General features: G+C 49.0%; 1 protein-coding gene across 2 annotated transcripts in view; it reads left to right on the top strand.

Annotated features, from left to right (window-relative positions):
- Positions 1-14,643, top strand: part of IFT172 (intraflagellar transport 172) — a 39,952-nt gene that overhangs the window by 13,513 nt on the left and 11,796 nt on the right. The window contains exons 14-31 of one of the 2 annotated variants that reach the window (XM_074153179.1): positions 31-116; positions 558-670; positions 4,282-4,383; positions 4,757-4,893; positions 5,733-5,840; positions 6,534-6,618; positions 6,953-7,045; positions 7,373-7,450; positions 7,851-8,099; positions 9,947-10,025; positions 10,425-10,545; positions 10,925-11,069; positions 11,144-11,233; positions 11,600-11,697; positions 12,575-12,710; positions 12,790-12,906; positions 13,509-13,651; positions 14,326-14,419. In XM_074153179.1, coding sequence (XP_074009280.1) covers positions 31-116; positions 558-670; positions 4,282-4,383; positions 4,757-4,893; positions 5,733-5,840; positions 6,534-6,618; positions 6,953-7,045; positions 7,373-7,450; positions 7,851-8,099; positions 9,947-10,025; positions 10,425-10,545; positions 10,925-11,069; positions 11,144-11,233; positions 11,600-11,697; positions 12,575-12,710; positions 12,790-12,906; positions 13,509-13,651; positions 14,326-14,419 — 2,074 coding nt within the window. Of the gene's footprint in view, positions 1-30; positions 117-557; positions 671-4,215; positions 4,384-4,756; positions 4,894-5,732; positions 5,841-6,533; positions 6,619-6,952; positions 7,046-7,372; positions 7,451-7,850; positions 8,100-9,946; positions 10,026-10,424; positions 10,546-10,924; positions 11,070-11,143; positions 11,234-11,599; positions 11,698-12,574; positions 12,711-12,789; positions 12,907-13,508; positions 13,652-14,325; positions 14,420-14,643 lie in introns of both variants that reach the window. The other variant, XM_074153178.1, reaches the window with a different exon arrangement.

Here is a 14,643-nt window from a genome sequence, read left to right as displayed (position 1 = left end):
GTAACTGTCATCATTCCCTTCAAATAATAGTGTCCGTATCAATGAGAGACGGCAGAGAGGTGCGGAGGAGAACAAGAGGCTGGCTTATCTGATAGACATCAAGACTATAGCAACAGGTGAATGTAAACCTCCTTCCCCTGTGTTTTACCATCCTTCCTGAATCCTTTGTATTTTCTGTGCCAGGCGGCATATCCCCAAAGGACCCCTTCGCATTCGCTCTGCCTGGCAGAGACCAGGCTCCCCGGCTTTGGCTGCCTGATGTGGACACAGCTGTGGGGTGGCTCTGACTGTGTCCTGGACCCGAGATTCTGTGCCGTTTGGCAGATGGTATTGCTGCCTGCAGTGCCCGTGTCTGTGCACGCTTGCAAAAGGCTGGAGGGAGTTACTGCTGTTGATAAGGCATCAAAATAAAATGTCACTGCAGTCTGCTTTTCACATTACAGCGGGTCCTGCCCTAATTAGATCCCAGGCACCTGATCCCCATGGGAAAGCATTGGATGTTCAGCACTATGGGGCATGTTAGGTACTTACACTGTTTCCTTTCTTTCCTTCCCAAGTGGACCTCATTGGTGGCTACAACACTGGCACTGTCAGCCACGACAGCAAGATTGATTGGCTGGAGCTGAACGAAATAGGCCACAAGCTACTCTTCAGGGACAAGAAGATGAGGGTGAGGCAGGTGCATCCGGGGCAGTGTGGCAAGATGGCATGGCTGGGGAGAGGTAAAGACAGAAAGGCCCAAGTGGAGGGAGGGAGGCGAGAAACACATGTGAAGTACTCGGGACTTTTTTGACTACTCCTTTGGGGAAGATAGACCATGTTCAGATTGCATGAGCTGGCAGCATTGCATGTTTGGTCTTGAGTCCTGGCAAATTCTGAAGTTAGTTACTAGACATCTTGCTTTATCTCAACACCCCTGAAGATGAAGGTCATAGACTCTTCTGCTGTGAGATGGAGTGTGTTAATCTCAGGTTGAGGACCCTGATGTTGCACTTAAACATGTAAGTTTAAAAGTGTTCTCTGCAACAGCTTGGCTTATATCTGTAAGATGAACTCACTAATTCTCCAGAACAGCATAGTCACAACCAATTAGCTTGTTTGGTACGGCCCTTGGCTTGTGCTGATTCCTAGACCATGACTGAATGTTGCCTGGGAGAGTACTGGTAAGCCCAGGACAAAACTGTGCTCAAAATCATGGTAATGGTTTCACGCTACAGATTATGATGTGCAGGTACTCATGTCATGCACTAGACTTGTTTAGTTTAACTCTACAGATGGAGCTGAAGAAGCTCACTGCAGCAGGCCAGAAGGTGTATTTATCAATTGTATTACAGTTCCACTCGGTTCAATATCACGCCGCCTTCTCTCTTCTGAATGTAAGGCTCCCTGACCGCTTGACTTCATTTGCTCTTCTTGTCACAAGAGTGTCCTGAGAAGATGACCCTCTTGACAATGGTGTAATTCACATCTAGAATTCCTGTGTGGGTGCTCCAGATGCTGTGGCAGACCCCAGCTATACCACTGCAGCTCATCATAGGATGGTTTTAATTGCTCCAGATCCCACTGGGGGCTGTCAGTCTGCAGTAGAATATTTCCATGTTGGCTGTACCTCTCTCCTTAGTCCAGGGATGGGTGAAGTGTTATGTTCATAGATGTACCCATGTTGAAATCCCTGAGAACTTTCTCAGCCTCGTCTCAGAAGAAACTCTGAATTCACCCCTCACGTTTCAGACAGGAACCCCAGGCTTCTTCACTGTCATTTTTGGCAGCTTGACCCCTGAGGCTGCATCACAGATTGTAGGGGTTGCAAAGATACCTTCTTGCTTGGGAATCACAGATCTCCAATTAATTACCTGTCTGCTGATTGATTGCTGCCCGGCTGATCAGCTGACAAGAAGAGTGCTCAGCTTTGTGGCCAAAGATTGCAGCGCACACATTGCAGCGCTTCACAAACTCTTTACCACAGACCTCTCACAAGAGTGTGCTGCAGGTGGGCTTTCTTGTGCAAAGACTGTAGTTCTGGTTCTGGGCCATCACAAAACAAGGACTCCTACAAGCACTTTGTGATTCCAGAGAAACAGAAGGAGCAGCCCAATGTGGATTTGCAAAAAAGGCAATGCCTGCACCTGCGTTAGAGTGTCTCTCTAATCAAGATGCTCTTAACCCTCAGAAGGACTGTTCCATGTCTACAGCTCTTTAGAATCATAGAATCATCCAGGTTGGAAGAGACCCTTGGGATCATCGAGTCCAACCATCTACCCTACACTACAAAGTTCTCCCCTACACCATATCCCCCAACACCACATCTCAACGGTTCTTAAACACATCCAGGGATGGTGACTCAACCACCTCCCTGGGTAGCCTGTTCCAATGCCCAACCACTCTGTGAAACATTCTTTCCTAATGTCCAGTCTAAACCTACCCTGTTGGAGCTTGAAGCCGTTCCCTCTTGTTCTGTCATTAGTTACCTGTGTGAAGAGACCAGCACCAACCTCTCTACAGTGTCCTTTCAAGTAGTTGTAGAGAGTGATGAGGTCTCCCCTCAGCCTCCTCTTCCTCATACTAAACAGTCCCAGCTCCTTCAACTGCTCTTCATATGATTTGTTTTCCAGGCCCTTCACCAGCTTCGTTGCCCTCCTCTGCACTCGCTCCAGCACCTCGATATCTCTCTTGTATTGAGGTGCCCAAAATGGGACACAATACTCCAGGTGCGGCCTCACCAGTGCCGAGTACAGGGGCACAATCACCTCCCTACTTCTGCTGCTCACGCTGTTTCTAATACAAGCCAGGATGCCGTTGGCTTTCTTGGCCACCTGGGCAAACTGTCGGCTCATACTCAGCCGCTTGTCCATTAGAACCCCCAGGTCTCTTTCTTCCAGGTGGTTTTCCAGCCACACTTCCCCAAGCCTGTAGCAATGCACGGGGTTGTTGTGGCCCAAGTGCAGAACCTGGCACTTGCCCTTGTTGAAACTCATACCATTGATTTTGTCCCAATGCTCCAATCTATCTAGGTCTCTCTGTAACTCTTAGAGCTTTAGGACACTACTTTCACATATCCATAAAAGCATCAAGCAAGAAAGGGCTTTGCTACAAAGGAGACCAAATCACTGCCAGTAGCAAGGGCTTCTGTGTGGGCTCTGCTGCACTGATACTCTTCAGAAAGGTTCTGACAGTGATTGCAGCCTGCACCAAGTAAAAGAGGCTTCTGTTTGTAAGTGATACGTACTTTTCCACAAGGCTGTGTATGTCCTACCATGTGAGAAGAGAGAATTTTCCCAGTAGCGTATATTTTTATATTTATTTCTGCAGTCTTGTTCAGTTTATATTTGGGTCCTCTAATTCACTGTCTCAACAAAAGGCAGTGGCATCATCAAGATTGCTGCAGCCTCTTCTGGCTCCTTTTCAGGCCTCTTAAGAGGCTACATAGCCAGCCCCTTCATTAAACACTGACACCAGCCTAAATCAGACAGCACCATGATTCCCCTAAGCTATGTCTGTACGTATTTCTCCAGCCAGTTTGGTACAGTCTGAAACAGGGACTTTCTTGTTCTCTTTTGACTGATGTGTCATGAGATTAGCACAATTCCCTTTTTCCCTCTGTCTCATCTTTGCTAGGTGAGGACAATTACGACAAGGAGCAGAGACAGCCTAGAACTTTTAAGTTACGAGGCGTCATACGTCTTTGTTAGGCCATGTGTCAGGTTACACCTTCCAAATTGTCAGGTTTGTTTCAGGGCAGCGTATTCTACAAACAACACCCTCTCACCTTATTAGCAACAGTTCTTGCAACAGGACTTTACCTGGGATGGACAGTTCAGCCCAGCACTGCAGAGGAGGGCCGTTCTTGGTCCCCCGGTTTGTTTGCATGCAGGACTTAAGAGACCATTCTCCTGTTCCAGCTCTGCAACTGAGAAGGAACTGAAGTAGCACAAGGCATGTTCTGGTTTATATACTTACGTACCGAGCAGTAAGTAAGGCAGGATCTGAGCATGCTGCTTAAAATACTGCAGGGCTTAAAAGGATCTTAAGTCTTGGATAGTAATGGGTGTAAATAATAGTGTAGAAGTTTGGGCTATGTATCTTGGAAAAAGTCTGATTCCTGGTTGGTAATATCTGTTCACAAAATACTTGCTTAGATGTTCCTGCCACATTCATGTGAGCTAGCAGCCCAGCCATGAGCCCAGCTGAGCCTTTTTCTCCTCTTCCCCCCTCCAGCTGCAGCTCTATGACATTAAAAGTGGCACCAAGACCACCATTTTGAACTACTGCTCCTATGTGCAGTGGGTCCCGGGCAGTGACGTGGTGGTGGCTCAGAACAGAAACAGCCTCTGCATTTGGTATAACATTGATGCTCCAGAGCGAGTCACCATGTTTCCTCTGAAGGTAAATCTCTGGAGACTTCGACCACCTCCAGCAGTTTCTGTTACTTCTTGCTCACGTGTTTGGGAATGGTCAGGGTAGTGTTGCAGAAGGGAGACAGAAGGGAATTGCTAGCTTTTCATGGACAAAATATGAGCTCATCTTGTCAACTTTGTGGCAGGCATTGCTGGCAGACCATGGAGACAGTTAATACAGTAAGGAGCTGCCCAGTGGCTTTTTCCTTCCCCCCTGGTGAGATAATGATGATGTCTGCGCAGTGTGAGCTCATTCAGCAGAACTTAAATCAGCAGAGCTGTCACAGTGCTGTCCTCACATCCCCGCTACCCCGCAGGCTTTAGGAGAACATGGGGGTGTTGATAGCTGGTACTCTTTCCAGGGGGATATTGTAAACTTGGAACGGAATGATGGAAAGACTGAAGTGATAGTATCCGAAGGGGTGAACACTGTGTCCTACACCCTGGACGAAGGCCTCATAGAGTTTGGAACCGCCATTGACGATGGGGATTATCACAGGTAAGCGCTAGATACACCACGTAGTGGTGGCAGGTATCCCACTTCACATAACAGACATCTGAGATCTGGCAATCCATGAACTACAGCAGCACGGCTTTCCATACAGAGCTGAAGTTCAGGCTCTGAGCATGAGGTTGATGACAGGTCTGGCTCTAACGCTCAGCAGAGTCCCTCAAGAGTGAATATTTAGCTTTTTCATCCTCACAGCTCTGTGGTTTCAACTCTGTGGCGCAAGAGACTGGCGAGTCTGGTCCCATTGACACTGACAGGAATTCACTGAAGGCAGTTTTCACTTAACTGCAGTGAATAAGTGTGTCTTCTGTAGTAACCAGATGTGAAGTGGTACTCAAGCACTTTTGCTGCTGCCCCTCCAGAGATGGTGACTGTGTCATGGAAACATTCAGGAGCTGTGCAGAGTAAAAACTGCCTGCCTGAAGCAGTCAGTGTAGCCACCTGGGTATTACTGACATTGTTATAGGGCTTTAAAATCAACCAGGGAAGAAAATTTCATATGTTCATAGCACTGATAACCACTTGAGAGACTTCTTTGCAGCAGGGACTTACTTCAGACACACTGTGGACTTTTCCCACACTGCTACAGCCTTCTGGTGACCATATGCCTCTAAGTACCTTAGCCCAGATAGGGATCACCTCCATCACTGATGTGTTCCCTGATGCGTCAGGCCCTGCGTTATACAGTCCTCTTCAGAACTGGTCACACACAGCTTGCTTTATTTTCAGTGCAACTCTTGTTAGGAAGCTCCTGTCTCAGCCTAGGATGTTCCTCAGAGAGCTCTTCTATTCTGTTACTGACAGTCTGCAAATCTCTCTGTCTCAAGGGCTACTGCATTTTTGGAGACGCTGGAAATGTCCACAGAGACAGAAGCCATGTGGAAGACCCTCAGCAGACTGGCTTTGGAAGCTAGACAGCTGCACGTTGCAGAGAGGTACAGGAAGAAGCTATAACCTATTTCTGGCTTAAACACTCTCTTTGCTGAATCCCTCGCAGAAACCAGGGTCTGTCTAAAGATGTGACTTTTTGTGTGGCCTAGAAGATTCACTGCATTGCAGAATTAAGTGTTAACTATTCCAGGCAATGACTTTGCCTTTTCATCCTAGACAGTAATGCTAGAACTGGGGACAGGAAGGCATCACTCTGTAGCACAAATTTTTGCTGATGGCAACCCAAAGCAGTGTATAGCAAGGCTTCAGGGAGCTGACAGACATGGACAAGCTCAGTGCATCTCTGAAGCATGGGGAAGTGAAGCGTGAGGTTGCCCAGAGAAGCTGTGGCTGCCCCATCCCTGGAGGGGTTCAACGCCAAGCTGGACGGGGCTTTGAGCGACCTGCTCTGGTGGGAGGTGTCCCTGCCCAGGGCAGGGGGTTGGAACAAGATGATCTTTAAGGTCCCTTCCAACCTGAACCATTCAATGGTTCTGTGAGTGCTGGTCATATCCATGGCATCTCCCATGGAGTAGGGCTAGAGGACACCTCTTGGCAATATCCTTCTCTTGAAGCAAGGCAAGCCCACTTCTCCAGCTTGCAGAGCTGGGTCTGCTGCCCAGGTTCTGATTTTCTTTTCATGAACCAAAGGTGGGCAACAAAACCCATTTATTGACTAACTGCTTTGCTCTTTCCAGGTGCTTTGCAGCTCTGGGCAACATGGCAAAGGCTCGATTTCTGCATGAAACCAATACCATTGCTGACCAGGCAGCTCAAGAGCATGTGAGTCAAACAACTTCTATTGTGCAGGGCAGCTGCTTTGCTGTAAACACTTGCGTACACGTTATCTTCTGTGCCCATGCTCACCAATATCCTGCTACAAACCAGGACCTGGTCATGCAGAAACTGCTGACATAATCCTTCATCCTTGCTTGCCAGGTCCCTCTTCCGGCTAGCCATTTCTTACTGCTCCTGTCTCGTCACTTCTTTGTTTCTTATCTGTCTTCTTCAGTTTCTGTAATGGCACAGACCCCACCTGCAATCACCTCCCTTGTGCCATTCCAGAGCCTGTTCTTTCACTCTACAAACTGATGGAGCTAACTGATGTTGTCTGCAGGGTGGGGATGGTACAGACCATTATCTGGTGCGTGCTCGCTTGGCCATGCTGGACAAGAACTACAAGCTGGCAGAGATGATCTTCCTGGAACAAGTGAGTAAAGGAACCAGAAGCAGAAGAGGTCCTGTTTATTTCTGAGCAGGGAGATTTGTGTCCTGGTGTGAAGGAGAGAAGGAAGAGGTTGCTTATTCCTGGGAGAAGAGTTTTTGCCCTAAACCAGAAGGAGCTATTTCTTGTTCCAAGGTGTAGGGTTGCCCTGAGGTGCATGAAGAGGGTGAGGGAGGAGGTATATCTGTGTAAAGGGAACAGTACACTTTCTCAAGCGTTTTCTGCACATCTGACCCTGCTCACTGTGAGAGCTTAATGACAACGTGTCTGCTAAATTGAGCCTTCAGGTTGACACTTTGCTCTCTGACACAGAACGCCACAGAGGAGGCCATGGACATGTACCAGGAGCTGCACATGTGGGATGAATGCATCGTGGTTGCCGAGGCCAAGGTACAGAATATAGCTGGACTGTGGGCTAGGCTTGCGTGGTAACTCTTCTGGGAAGGAGCCCGTTCACGGTCTGGGTTCTCTTTGTCTGCTCTATCGGGACCTCACTTCTGCTTGGAGGGGCTCCAAGCCGAAGGGAAGGTTGCATTGATGTAAGTACGGACCTGGGTGAATAGTGAGGGAGAAAAGCTACTGACATTCATTTAGGAGTGTCTAGGCTTCAGAAAAGAATGGATGATGCACAGTACTTGGGGCTGGCATTGTGGTTTCTGCTAACTGTAGTTGCTTAGTTTAACTGGGCAGCAAGATGTGTGGTGCCATGAGCTAGTTGTTCAGAGCCTGCAGGGTGAGTAGGACAACATCTTGCCTTGCCCAGGTCAGCCAATGCTGCGTTTCTCAACAGGGACACCCGATGCTGGATAAGTTGCGTAGGGATTACTACCAGTGGCTGCTGGATACTCAGCAGGAAGAGAAGGCTGGGGAGGTCCAAGAGGGACAGGGCGACTACGTGGCAGCTGTCAGCTTGTACCTGCGGGCAGGGCTGCCAGCCAAAGCAGCACGGCTGGCCATGACCAGGGATGAGCTCCTGACCAATGCGGATGTCATCAATAGGGTCTCCACGGCGCTGGTCAGAGGGGAACTGTATGAACAGGTGAGTGGACCAGCCCATTGGGCTTTCTTCTTAGTGGCATTAAAGCCCTTACCCTGTCCTCTGCATCTCTTAGATACAGGGGGACTGAGCTGGAGAGCACCAGATGTAATTCTGTGTTGATAAATTTGCAGTTAACGTTTGGAAGGAAATCCTAACTGCATCCATTATACACGAGCGTGGTCTAGAACTGCTGTTATTAGTCAGGAAAAAGATTGGCAACGTGTCTCTGAAACATCACTTAAGTTCAGTAGTAGTCAAGGATGCCCTTGGGAAGATAGGAACCAAAAGGAAAGGAGTTGCGATTCAAACAGAAAACTTGATATCACTGTGAAAATGTACAGTGCTTCCTCATAGTAGAACAAAAAATGATGGTACAGCTTTCATATAAGGATAGTCTAAAGGGAAAAGCTAAGGAAATAAAACAAAGGAGGTTGTGAAGACAATCTGTAGAACCATTAATACCATAGAGAAGGAAAGCGATTATTCTCTGTGTCTAATAATACAAAAAATTGGTTTCTACTTATTATTAGGTGACAGTTTTAAAACAAAAGGGTGTTTTTTACACAGCACATAACCATGTTAGTGTAAGAAAGCAGTGCTGAGTCTGACCAGTGCACAGCTCGGTATCCTGGCCAACAGTGGCCTCTTGCAGATGTTTAAGAAAGGAATATAAAGAACAGGGCAGGCAAATACAGGGTGATACTTCCCCTAGTGTGTGTTCGTGGTTTCCAGCAGTTTGCGGACTATAGTACACCTGAACAGTTTTATTTTTACGTTTAAGAGCTTCTGAGAGGTCTTACTTCCATAAGCCTGTCAAATTATTGTTTGAACCATCTGTATTTTCTGATCTACAATATTGGCTATGAGTTAGCCAGTTCAGTTATGTGTTGTGTGAAAAAAAAACACTTCTTTTTGCTAGCCTGTTTTATGTGCCCTGCTTAAATTGCATTTCTCCAGTCTCATTTTACCTTCAACATTTCCTGACCGTTTCATTTTGGCCCAAGAGAATGTTGAGATTTTTCAAACCTGTCACCTTTTCTCAAGCCTTCAGTTGAAGGGGTAACTGTGGAACTTATTGCTGCCAGATGTTTTGTTACCAAAAACTATGAAGTTCAAAAGTAATTAGATAAATCATGGAGGTAGAGTCTGTCAAAAGCCTTTAAATACGATGATGTGAGAGCGTCATGACACAAACTCAGGAAGCTTCTACAATGCAGATTGTCAGAGACAGGTAGATACAATGGAGGAAAGGCTGGTGTATACTTGCTCTGCTCTTCCAGTCTTTCTCTAGACACGTGCTTTCGCCACCATTCAGATACTGAAGGGGATGAATCTTTGGTCTGCTGGGATGGCCTTTCTTCTCTTATGTTCTAAGTTCCCACAAGCTTTGAGCCTCTCCCTGCCCTGCTGGCCACCACCCTGTCCTACAGGGTAAAAACCTGCTGCTGCAAGAGGCTGAGCTTCCTCCTTGGCTACTCATGCCCAGAGCTCCCGTATGAGCATGTGTATAGCAGAGCTCCTGGGTTGGGGTTGCAGAAAAGCCTGTTGCTGCACCAGGCACTGTGCAGAGAAGGGAGGTTGTCTCAAAAACACTTATCTTGTTAGAAGATGATGCCCCAGAAAAACACTTGGGATATGTGGATCGGCAGAGAGGAAAATGGTCTTGGCACGTGCAGTCTTTCCTAGAAATTCCCTTTATCCCCAAGCTCTTCTTTAGTGGGGAAGGCATAGCTGATGGAGAAGTCTGTGTGGTAGGACTGACAAGCTCTGTACACGGGACTGGTGGGGTACACGATGGTGTGGGGAAAGTGTGGCTCTGGAAACTGGCGGCTTGTATTTGTCATTAGGCTGGAGACCTGTTTGAGAAGGTTGGGAACCCACGGAAGGCTCTGGAGTGCTATTGCAAGGGCAGTGCCTTCCTGAAAGGTATTGTGCTAAATATGTTCCTCCCCCCATCCATGCCCAGAAGGAACCTGGGTACCCTGGCCTGGTGGCAATGGCAACTTGAGCTATTGCCCTGGAGCCCGGAGATGCCTCGATGCTCTGAAGCTTCCATGTATCATCTCCTTCAATGTATGTGTTTTCATGTAGTTGTACCTGCACACACAGTCCCAAAACAGCATTCTGTTCCCAAGGCCTTGATCATGCTGGTTGCACCAGCATGGATTTGGTCCAGGGTCCAGATTGTTGGGTAGCCCATTGGAGCTGGAGTGGATTAGATAGTCACCATTCCCCTCCCTCTGCACCCCATCCAAGGCCCTTGTTCGCCTCATGGTTCTGCTTCCTTGCTGGATTCGGTGTAACAGCTCTCATGTCCCCTTACAGCAGTGGAACTGGCTCGCCTGGCATTTCCTGCAGAAGTTGTGAAGCTGGAGGAGGCCTGGGGAGACCATCTGGTGCAGCAGAAACAGCTGGATGCTGCTATTAACCATTATATTGAAGCCAGGTGGGGGCAGCTGATGGCTGTATAACCAGCAGCAGTATAATCTGGCAAACTATGAAGTTGATATGGTTTGCTTAAATCAGCGGGGGGTTTTGCCTGAGTAAGCCTCCTTGACCCCGCTTCCCAGTGCCCCCGATGCTTATGTGCACTCTGCTGGCCCCAGCCACAGGTGCCTTCCTCCATCTCTCCCAAGGTCTTTCAGCCCTGATTACTCTTCCCTGCTGTCCTTGTTTTTCATTCTTTCCCCTTAGCTTTGCCAGTTACCTTTTTTGCTATTCTAACCCAGGAAGAAGAATCAAGCAGCAGACTACTTTGGTCTCCCTGCCTTAGCTGGAGGAGATGGCTGCTGACTGGCTATAAAGAGTTATGTTTTTGATGCTAGGTGCTCAGTTAAGGCCATTGAGGCAGCCTTGGGAGCCCGGCAGTGGAAAAAGGCAATCTACATTTTGGACTTGCAGGACAAACAGACAGCAGCCAAATATTATCCCAAGATTGCCCAGCACTACGCAGCTTTACAGGAGTATCAGGTGAGGCCGCAGAGCACCGTCATTGCTGCTCTGTGTGTCCCTTGGGACTGCTGAGTATGGTCATTTCCCTACAGGTTGCAGAGGAGCTGTACATCAAAGGAGATCAGACCAAGGATGCCATTGACATGTACACCCAGGCTGGGCTCTGGGAACAGGCTCACAAGGTAGAGTCAGAAGCCAAAGCTTCTGGGGACCTCACCCTACTCAGTGAAATGTCTTTCATCAGGAGGTGGTGCACCAGCACCTGATCAATGAGCTCTCTTCCCAAAGGATGCACGAGGGGCATCCAGCAGCCACCCAGAAGTCACTCCCTGGTGTTTACATCCCATCTGTGCATGGGTGCACCTGTTAACACAGATACCACTCTCCAAGGGGTGACAAGTGGCTGCCCATTCTCTGCAGAGCATAGAGCGTATACACCTGTTCTTAATGAGAAGGAGATTGGGTTTCCCCTTCTCCTTCACTTCCACGTATCAAAAAATCACCATGCAGCGTGCTGTATTTTCTCTCATGTGCGTTCCTTTTGGCAGCTGGCAGTCAAGTGTATGAGTCAGGAAGATGTGTCTGTGCTCTATGTAACCCAGGCTCAGGAGAAGGAGAAGCAGGGCAAGTACAAAGAAGCAGAGAGGTGAGCATCTTCCTTGGTACTAGTCCAAGCCTGAGCCCTGAAAAAATGGCTGGAGCGAGGAGGAGCCCTTTCCTGGGGGCGGGGGGAGTAGAGTTTGGGAGTAGGGTTTGGAAAGGTCAGAGATAACTCTCTGCGCACCTAGAGAAGAGACCTAGAGCTGATGTTTCAGAGTTCATGGAAAGAGAGGTCACTGAGTTTTAATGTATCTTTGTCCACCAGCACAGAAAGGAGGTCCAGGTTGGGTGTGACTATCTCATCTAGCAGAGGAAATATGGCAAGGCTTTTCCCGACTGCAGAGTGCTACATCTGATCTGTCACGGTCGGCTGAGGATAAGATATGGAAAGTGGGGTGTTTCCCATCCAGGTTGCTAATGTTGTTAGTTCTAGATTAATAACAACATGATAGGGTTAGTAGGTACATGGACAAACACAGCCGTGTGTCTGATGCTGTGGTGCCTGATCTCAAGGATGCCTGGTACATGAAAGGGTACAGCTTGTGAGGACACATTTGGTTTAATCTTTCTGCTGGCCTGTATGAGTGAGTTGAGCTGACATTGTCATGTTACCATCCCAACAGGACCGACAGCCTCAGGTTGGAGGCCAAGATGAGAACAGGTCACAGAAGCCCAGAGGCCCCCTCTAAGTCACAGCTCAGGTTGAGAAGTGAGGATGGAGGGAATAGCTTTGCCCTGCTGCAACTGATGGTGGCATAACAGAGGGGCTCTATCTAAGCAGTGTTCAGCCTTGCAGTCCACCCCACCAGTCATGCCCTTTGACAGTGTGCCTGGGACCTGGTTCCACCTGGGCAGGATGCAGAGGGGCTGCAGGGACTGGTCACGTCCTTGGCTGAGCCGGTTGAATGTGTTTGTGTTCCCAGGCTGTACATCACTGTGAATGAACCTGATTTGGCCATCACCATGTACAAGAAGTGTAAGATGTATGATGAGATGGTTCGCCTGGTGGCCAAGTATCACAAGGACTTACTCAGTGATACCCACCTGCACCTGGGCAAGGTGAGTGCATCTCACGGGAGGGGATCAGCTAGGCCAAGCAGGGAGAAGAGCATCACTAACTCATGGCCTCTAATTACAGGAGCTAGAGGCAGAGGGACGCTTGCAGGAGGCTGAGTACCACTACCTGGAAGCTAAGGACTGGAAGGCCACAGTAAACATGTACAGAGTGAATGACATGTGGGAGGAAGCTTACAGGGTATGAATCACTTCTCAGCTGTCCCACTGTGCAGGGGTCAGGCTTTGACTGCAGGACCCGGGTAGGAACTGCTCTGTCTCTGTTCACTGCAAAATGTGAAGACCTGGCACGCACTGCCTAGCTTCAGCACGTGGCACAGCACTGGAGGCCCTTGTGCCTGCTGCTCTGCAGCATTGCACCCCAAAAGCAGGGCTTGGCCCCTGGCCACTGTGGAACGCTGCCTTCCTGCAGGCTCTGCTCTGCTCCTAACCACTGCATCACCTTGTACTTCAGAGGGGTTCCTCTGCCCACGGCCACCCTGTAGCAGCCCCCCCCAGCAATGCTCCCCTCCAGTGGGGACACAGAGTGCCAGGGGGTCACTCCTGCTGACCTAGCAGCAGTGCAAACCATGCTTAGGAGACAGCAGTCACTTCTCTGCTGTGCCGTATGAGCCTTTGTCTCACTCTCTCCAGTCCAGTGGTGGCTACAGAAGTGTTCCTCAGGAGGGAACAGTTGGTTTTGGTGCTCCCTCATGACAACAGGCATCATGTGGGAGGGAAGTCCTGGCCTGTGGAAGACAAAATGGATGCATTGGGCTCTTCTGCTTTCTTTGCTTTGAATAGGTGGCCAAGGCACATGGGGGAGCAAACTCCTATAAGCACGTGGCTTACATGTGGGCAAAGAGCCTGGGTGGAGAGGCAGCTGTGAAACTCCTCAGTAAATTTGGACTTCTGGAGATGGCCATTGACCATGCAGCAGACAGCGGGTAAGCAGGTCCATCAGCCCAGCACTTCTCTCCCATCTGCCTGACCTAAGAAAAAAGGGGTGGCCCAAGATAACTGTATGCACAATAGCTGCTGGTCCAGGATATGGCATGTCCTCCCACCCTACCCGAACTTCTTCACACAGGCGCTCCTCTTCCTTGGCACATCCTGTCCACCTGTTAGTCTCTCAAATGCCAAGTCAGAGCTGGGCAGGTAAAAGGAATTTGCCCTTTAGCCTTAGCAGGGCCTTTGTGAAAGCCTCTGAACACGGGAGGAGGTATTTCTCATGGCACCATGAGTAACTGCCTGCCAGAAGAGTTTTGGCCCCACTGCACCTGCCCAGCCGTCCCACTGCACTGCCATTCCCTGCTGCTCTCCCCAGCTCTCCCACAATGACAGGCTGGGGGGAGTCTTGTGACCTCCCGTTAGGGTTAAACCAAGGGCCTCTGGCATTAACAGTGGGTGTGAAGAAGCTGAATTTCCTTAGTGGGGGCTCTAAAAGCTCCTGTTCTTTGGTCAGGAGCAGGAGTGGGCAGTGCCCATTCACTTGGGACCCTCTGTATTCCCCTCTCTCCTCTCACAGTGTCTTGTGCTCTACTTGATGTCTTGCTCTTGATGAAGGCATGACCTCACAGAACATAGTCCTGCTCTCACCCCATTTTCTCTATTGTTGCAGGATCTTTGAATTTGCTTTTGAACTAGCCCGCCTCTCCATGAAGCAGAAGATGCCAGAGATCCACTTAAAGTATGCCATGTTCCTAGAAGATGAGGTAATTTTACCCCCTGGAATAGGTGGGAGTTCCCTGGTCACTCAGGTAATTGGACGGTTGTCCTTAAGGGCTGCTGCAGGAGGGACTTTTATGGCTGCAGTCACTGTTCACCCACAAGGCTCCATGGTTACAGCCCCAAGCTTCCACACAAATATTTGTTTCATAAATCTTCTCTGCCTCATGGTCAGTAGAGGAGGTCATGCAAAGGTATCAGGGCAGGAAGG

The sequence above is a fragment of the Numenius arquata genome, chromosome 9 (assembly GCF_964106895.1).
Source record: "Numenius arquata chromosome 9, bNumArq3.hap1.1, whole genome shotgun sequence".
Taxonomy (NCBI): Eukaryota; Metazoa; Chordata; class Aves; order Charadriiformes; family Scolopacidae; genus Numenius; species Numenius arquata.
Note: the sequence above shows the minus strand (reverse complement) of the source record. Positions and strands in the feature narration are given on the sequence as shown.